The sequence below is a fragment of the Peromyscus californicus genome, unplaced genomic scaffold (assembly GCF_007827085.1).
Source record: "Peromyscus californicus insignis strain IS unplaced genomic scaffold, ASM782708v3 Scaffold_20__1_contigs__length_68692818, whole genome shotgun sequence".
Lineage (NCBI taxonomy): Eukaryota > Metazoa > Chordata > Mammalia > Rodentia > Cricetidae > Peromyscus > Peromyscus californicus.
This window is the reverse complement of record NW_026294503.1, coordinates 47,034,393-47,042,155: the sequence shown is the minus strand read 5'-3', so window position 1 is coordinate 47,042,155 and position 7,763 is coordinate 47,034,393. Positions and strand designations below refer to the sequence as shown.

Genomic DNA, 7,763 nt, shown 5'->3' with positions numbered 1-7,763 from the left:
TAATCTTTTAAACAATTACATGCAATTTTATGTATGCACAAAAAATAAAACACCATGGAAAACAGCTATCACTAGTTGCAGTCCAACCCTGCCCAAGAAATAAAGAGAAAGCTTGCCCCTTACCAGTTTAGAAAAACTACCAAAGCCAATTATTTTTTAGATAGGGTCTCACTATGCAAGCCCTGGATGGCCTGGAACCCATTCATACACCAGGCAGGCCTTGAACTCACAGAGACCCACTTGCTTCTTTCTCCTAAGTACTGGGATTAAAGGTGTGCACTAGCAAGGCCAACTTCAAGGCTGACCAAAACAAAACTTTTTAAAAACTTTAATTGTATATAAGTGTGTATCTGTATATGAGTATGTGCATACGAGTGGAGCAGGTTCCCTCAGAGGCCAGAAGAGGCCACGGGACTCCCCTAAACTCCCAGAGCTGAAATTACCAGCAGTTGAGGACTACCTGATATGGATTCTAGGAACCAAACTCAGGTCCTCTGTAAAAGCAGTACAGTCCTTAACTGCTAAGCCACCTCTCTAGGCCAGTGGTTCTCAACCTTCCTAATGCTGTGACCCTTTAAAACAGTTCCTCATGTTGTGATGACTCCCAACCATAAAATGATTTTCAATGCTACTTCATAACCATAATTTTGCTACTGATATGAATTAATTATGGTTTTAGGCAACCCCTGTGAAAGGGTTGTTCAACCCCTCCAAAGGGGTCATGACACACAGGTTAAGAACCACTGCTCTAGTCCTTCAAGAGAGATTTTTTTTTTCTTAAATTAAAAGTATTATGAGAAAAAACACAAAAGGGCATTTCCTAAATTTAGAGATTATGGTGAAAAGTGGTCAGCCTGGCCTTGAACTCAGAGACCTGTCTGCCTGCCTCTCCCTCTTCCTGAGTGCTACCATACCTGGTTTTTTTTTTTTCCTTTTACAATGTGTGTATGTGTAGTGCATGCAATATGGAGGTCAGGAGACAACTTGCAGAAGACAGTTCTCTCCTTTCATCTTGGGGGTTCTGTGGATTGAATCAGGTCCTCCGGCAGCAGGCACCTTTACCTGCTAAGTCATATCACCTGTCTTTGCTTGTCCTTATAATAACAAGTTTAGCAGGAGGTAAAAGAAACTTAAAAAAGTTTTTTTTTTGAGATTTATTTGTATGTGTATGGATATCTGTCCTGCATTGCATGTATGTCTGTGGACCATGTGTGTGCAGTAACCTCAGAGTCCAGAAGAGGGTATTGGATCTCTCAGAGCTGGATTTACATATGGTTTTTGGCCATGTGAGGGCTGGGAATTGAACCTTGGTCCTCTGGAAGAACAGTCAGTGCTCTTACCAGTGGACCAACTCTCCAGCTCAAATGTGATTACTTTTGAGGAAGTATAGTTTAGGGAGATTAGTAGACAGAGCAAAATTTTCCACAGTTCTGTTTTACACGTTTAAAATTTTGACCCATATAAATGCAGCACCTCCCTACCCCGCCCCCCAAAAATAAAATAGTCACCACAGTAATTTGTAGCAATGGAAAAATTTGAAAAGTGAAAAGGCTACAGCTAGCAATGTGGACTCCAGCTCTTGACCTGCGATTCCTCTCTGGGTAACACACACTCATGACCTAACTCCAAAGTGACTTTCCCTAAGTGTTTGCAGCAAGAGCATTTACGCTAATGAGAGGTTACAAATAACAAAAATGTTCAACAGAGCCAGAGACACGCGAGTTGTCTATTTGGCTGGATTACACTCAATTATATACTATTATACTACAACTATTGCAACATATGGCGATCTGTGTGTGAAAATATGATAACTGTGTATATACTTTAAAAGCTCTGGCTAGCCGGGCAGTGGTGGTGCATGCCTTTAATCCCAGCACTCAGAAGGCAGAGACAGGTGGATCTCCATGAGTTTGAGGCCAGCCTGGTCTACAGAAGCAAGTTCCAGAACAGGCTCCGAAGCTACAGAGAAACCCTGTCTTGAAAAACCAAAAAGTTCTGGCTAGCCTTTAATCCCTGCACTCTGAGGCAAGCAGATTTCTGAGTTCAGGGCCAGTCTGGTCTACAGAGCGAGCTCTAGGACAGCCAAGGCTACACAGAGAAACCTTGCCTCAAAAAACCCAAAACCAAACAAACAAAAGAGTGCAAAAGGATACAGACAATCTGATACTCAGGGGTTATTCTGTTGTTGCTGCTGGTTGTTGAGACAGGATCTTCTGTAGCCCAGCTAGCCTGGGACTGCAGAAGTAGGCCACCACACACTGCTTTATGTGGTGCTGAGGAATGAACCCCTGAACTATACACCCAGCCCCAGGAAATTCTAATTGATATAAAGTTGCTTGAGTTTCCTTTTTCGGTACTAACTTAAGAACAAGACCTACTTGAGATAGAAGCAAAAACACACTTTTTAAAAAAGTATCAGGATCTTGAGTGGAGTATAAAAACTATAAAAAATTAAAAAAAAAAAAACGGTTTTAAAGACTTCAGTGAGAGACAGGCAATGCTCAAGAACATTATTAGCCCAAAGGCCTGGGTGTGAACACAGAGAATGTTTAACAAGGGAGAGGTCAGACAGGGAGAGGAGACACTCAAGAGGACTCTGGTCTGGTGGTCTGAGAAGCCCCAGAAAATATAACTAGATAAAACCAAGAACTAACTTAAAGCATGTGGAAAATAAACAAGCTGTGGACAACAGCAAGATTTCAAGAGCTTTCAGAAGAAAACTACAAAATCAAAATGGTGGGGCTGGGTTGTAGCTCAGTGTGGCCTGGTGGGCACAAAGACCTGAATTCAGTTCCCAGCACATCAATGGCAAAATGAGGATAGCAGTGTATGCCTTTACTACCGTCACTATGGAGTGGGGGTAGGGGTGGGGGTGTAGAAGCCGGGGATATGAGTTCTAGGTAAGCTTGTGCTACACACTAGGATCAGAATTCTCCACAACTAGAAGCTAAAGCACAAGCAACCTCTTCAAACTTCCGATACCAACTCTGTCCTACCTGCCCTGCACACTAGGTTTGTTACCTCAGCACTCCGATGGCCGAGCAAGAATATCACAAGCCCAGCCTGGGCTACAGAGCAAGGCCTGGTCTCAAACATGTTCTGTTTAGCTGGGGGTTGTGGTACATACCCTTAATCCCAGCACTTCCCTCTTCAACATAGTGAGTTCCAGGGCTGAACAATAAAACCTTGTATTTAAAAAAAAAAAAAAAAATCCTGCCTAAAACTCTAAATTCAGCCAAACTATTAAGTTGGAGTGAGATTTGACTATGTATTTTTAAACAGGCCAGTCCTCAAAAATTGACCTGCAAGCCATGCCTGTGGTTCCAGGACTTCAGGTCAACCTTCAGTAGAGCCCTCAGATGGAAAGGGAGGGGTCCAAAGTCAGAAGTGAGCAGACCAGGGTTCAAACCGTGGCTGTACATCCGAGGCCATTCTGGGGTGCATTAACTCAGTATCAAGCAACACCAAGGAAGCAAACACCGTCACCACCCCAAACCAAGAACCAGGAACAGGAACTTCAACATCACTCTGTAGGTTAGTTAAGGGTAGCTGACTTACCCAGAGATGGGCAAACAAAGGGCGGGCCCAAGAAACGAAAGAACTGACCGGGGAAACTAAGAAAGTGAGTGAGTGGATACAAACAACAATATGGATAGTCTACCCGAGAGAAATGAACACACATACCCACAGAAAACCACATGTTCTCAGTTGCTTCTCTCCTAATAGCCAAAAGGGAGAAAGAGCCCAAACGTCTGGCAGCCGACAAGTGAGTTAGCAAAATGAGCCGTACTGAAACACTACACTGCAACAAGGATGGATTTGAACATGTGCTAAGTGAAAGAAGCCACAGGCTCTGGTTCCATGTACATGAAATGTTTAGAACAGACAACGCATAAAGACAGGAAAGTAAAGCTGGGCTTGGTAGTGGCAGGCCTGCAACCCCAGCTATTCTGCAGGCTGAGACAGGTCATCCTGAGCAACTTGGTGAGTCCCTGTTTCAAAATGAAACGTAGAAATGAGGCTGGGAATACAGCTCAGTGGCAGAGTGGTTGCCTCACATGCACAAGGCCCTGGGTGCAGTTTCCAGTTCTTCAGCCTCCTTCAGGGAGAACAGTTGCCTCTGCCTGCCCCTCACCCTTCCATTTTGGACTCCTGTTTGGGCCATCTAGTTTTGGATCCCTCCCCTTCCACTTGACGGCTCTACCCCGGGTTGACCAGCTCCTGCCCAGCTCCTGGCTCCTTTTATGCCTTACCATCCTTGCTGCCCTCTGCAGCACTGTCCATCCTGTGCTGACTGCTCTTCGAGAAACTCACCTCTTCTTGTTACACTTCTATTTCAACCATTCTAGTTCTCTTCTCCACTCTCAATCTCCACTGCCAGTTTTGACCTTTTGAATATGTTTCCCATTTCTACTCTGTGACTATTCCCCACTTAAGCCTATTTAGACTAAATTCCATCATCTCCCCAGCAAGCTTTTCTAGTATAGCTATCTTCTAAGCTTCATCAAAGCCCCATGCTCAAGGTCTCAATGGAATCCTACAATTCCACCTATGCTCTGTCTTCAGGGCCAACCCTTCACACAGGTCACACCCTCGCGTGAACCAGGAAGTTTCTTACCGACAGAGTTGAAATTTTTAACCTATGCTAAGAGTTACCTCTACTTTGACATGCTCAACAGTTACCTTCCTAAAATTCCGCAAAAAACCCTGTATCTAGAACACAACTTAGTTCTAACTCACCTCTTGGATTTCAGTCAATATTTTCTTACACATAATGTTAATTACAAAACATCTCTAGCAGCCTTGTCTAAGGTAGCTTGGTTATTCTTTTATATGTTCATCAGTGCTGCTCCTGACACCTATTTTTAAAAATTGATTAATTCATTTTTATGTATATGAGTGCTTTGCCCTGCATATATATCTGTGCACTATAAGGGCATTGGACTTCCTAGAACTGGAGTTACAGATAGCTGTGGGCCACCACGTGGGTGCTGGGAATTGAACCTAATCCTCTGGAAGAGCAGCCAGTGCTCTTAACTGCTGAGCCATCTCTGCAGCCCTGACACCTATTTCTTTTGTGCCTAGCAAAAATCACCTTCTTGACTTTGCCCTTCCTAATCCCAGTGGAAGATTCTCTCTTTCTGCCCTTATAAAACACTTGGCTCAGCCAGGCAGTGGTGGTGCACACCTTTAACCCCAGCACTCAAGAGGCAGAGACAGGAGGATCTCTGAGTTTGAGGCTAGCCTGGTCTATTGAGTAAGTTCCTGGACAGCCAGGGCTACACAGAGAAACCCTGTCTTGAACTCCACCCCTCACCCCCCAAAAAAAGACAGACCTGGCTGCTATCAACAAGGACATCTTCAAAGACCCTACTCTGAAACACAAGCCAAGTGGGAGGCCAAGGTCAAGTTTGAGGAGAGATATACAAGATGTGCCAAAACGAGTGGTTCTTTTAGAAGTTTCGGTTTTAGGCCTTTGTCTCTCCATCATTAAAAATAAGAGGGACAAGACAGGCTTAGTAGCACATGCCTTTAATCTCAGTACCTGGAAGGCAAAGGCAGGCAATCTTGGTGAGTTCAGGCTAGCCTGGTCTACATAGCAAGTTCTAGGCCAACCAAGGGTACAGAGTGAGAGACCCTGTCTCAAAAACAAACAGTTAATAAACAAGGAAACAGCTGATAAGGCAGAGAGAGCCAGTTCTCTCCAAGAGTGTGGATCCTGGAAGGTGGCCATGCTCCAGTGGACGGCAGGTCCTACACCTATGTGCATATGGGCAGCACTAATTGGATTAGTGAGTTATTCAAAAAAGAAAAAGAGTACATGAAGTTGGGAGGGAAATGTGGTGGGAGGTTTGGGAGAGTTTGGTGAATGGATATGATCAAAATACATTGCACACATGTATGGAATTCTCAAAATAATTTTTTAAGAGGATGAGCCAGCAAGATGGCGCAGTGGGTAAGGGGGCCATGCTGCCAAACGTGATCATGTGAGTTCAATCCCCAGAACCTACATGGTAGAGGGAGAGAATAGACTCTAAAAGTTGTCCTCTGGTCCCATACACTCAAACATGGGCACATGGATGGGCAAATGCACACTCACAAACTGAATAAACAAATGTAAAAAATAAATAAGGTCTGGGGAAATGTCACACAAGTGTAAGGACCTGAGTTCAAATCCCAACAACCCACAGGAAGTTAAGTACGGTAGGGCAAGTTTGCAATGTCAGTGCTCCTCCTTTGCCAAGATGGAAGGCAGAAAGAGGGGAATCCTTGGAAGGCTGGAGGCCAGAGAGTGTATGCAGTGTCAAACAAAAGAGAGAAAAGAGAGACCCTGTTTCAAAGAAGATGAAAGTCAAAATTGACACCTGAACTCAGACTCTACCCTCCACAAAAACACTATGGCATAGCTGTGGCTGGACTCACATGCACACACACAAAGAAAAAAGATAATGAAGCCAATGCTTAAAAACCTGGAGATTTCACATAAAAATCTAGACTTTGGCATTGCTTCAAAGAGAATGACATTTATATTCTAAGAGGCTTCACTCTGCTACCTAATCTAAACTAGGTTATCTCAGTACTCTCTATAAAATAGCCCCATTTCATTGTATAGTGTCCTGCTAAAATTGTTTATTTATTCTACTTTTTTGATAGTACTGGGGATTGAACCCAGGACCACATGTATGCTAAGCAAGAGATCTACTGTTGAGCTAGCCCCCCCCCCCCCACTCCTCTTTTTACTTTTTATTTGAGATGAGGGTCTCACTAAATTGCTTGGGCTGGTCTTGGAACATGAGGCAATCCTTCTGCCTCAGCCTCTAAAGTAACTGAGATTGTAATTGTGTGCCACTATGCTCATTCACATTATGCTTGTCTTTGCAGTACTGGGTACTGAACCCAAGACTTCACACACTCCAAGCAAGTACCCTACTACAGAGCTATATTCCCAACTCATTGACCATTTATTTTATTCAAATGAACCAAAAACTTAAAGCTATGAGAAGAGACCGCATTGCTCTTAGACTCATAGCTCCAAAGAGGACTTCCTTGAGGCAGGGGGATCTCTAGGTTATAAATTACCCCAATTACACACAAAAGTAAATGTATTCATATAACCTCTCTTCTTCCTCATCCTAGAAGCACATGGGCTGGCCACCTAACCTAATCCAATCCTGAAAACCAGACCTAATCGGTTAGTATCCCGTCCCAGGTATTCATACAGCCATTTGGTGACACTTAGTGAACAGTCTCATTGTCCCAAGTGCTGTTCTAGGTGCAAAGAACTGTGGGAAGAAGAAGAAAAGTCCTTTCCCTTGTGGTGGTAACATGCTGAGGGGAACAGATGGGTTTCGAGGGACAATTCTGTCTCTAGACCTATGACCTTTAGTCTGTCCAACTGGTTCTTCTTGTCTTTTAAGGGTCAATGGCTGTCTCCTTGGTGAGATCTTCCTGGTAAATGAGCCTTCCGCCAGCTTCCTCACCCCTGACTTTCACTTACTGCCCTATGCAAACACAAGCTACTGTATGCTCAGCACTGTAGCCCTCACCTCCATTCCATGTGGCCATAAAATACCATCTTTCTTATCTTCCATGGCTTCTTACAACTGAGATACCCAAGCCAGTGCTTGAGTTATTGCTCTTGAAGCAAGGAAACACTTCCCAAACTTGGCATAGAGGCCTATGAAACCACTGACCCATTGCTGTGGTTTCTAGACTATGCATTTTATTTACACATAGATTTAACAACCTATGAAGATAAAGTT

At 43.8% G+C, this 7,763-nt stretch overlaps 1 protein-coding gene across 1 annotated transcript in view; it reads right to left on the bottom strand.

Annotated features, from left to right (window-relative positions):
• Positions 1-7,558, bottom strand: part of LOC128116163 (coiled-coil domain-containing protein 134-like) — a 17,359-nt gene extending 9,801 nt beyond the window's left edge. Inside the window, exon 1 of the mRNA XM_052747370.1 lies at positions 7,548-7,558. Within this exon, the coding sequence (XP_052603330.1) occupies positions 7,548-7,558 (11 nt within the window). The remainder of the gene's footprint in view (positions 1-7,547) is intronic.
• Positions 7,559-7,763: the final 205 nt, after the last annotated feature.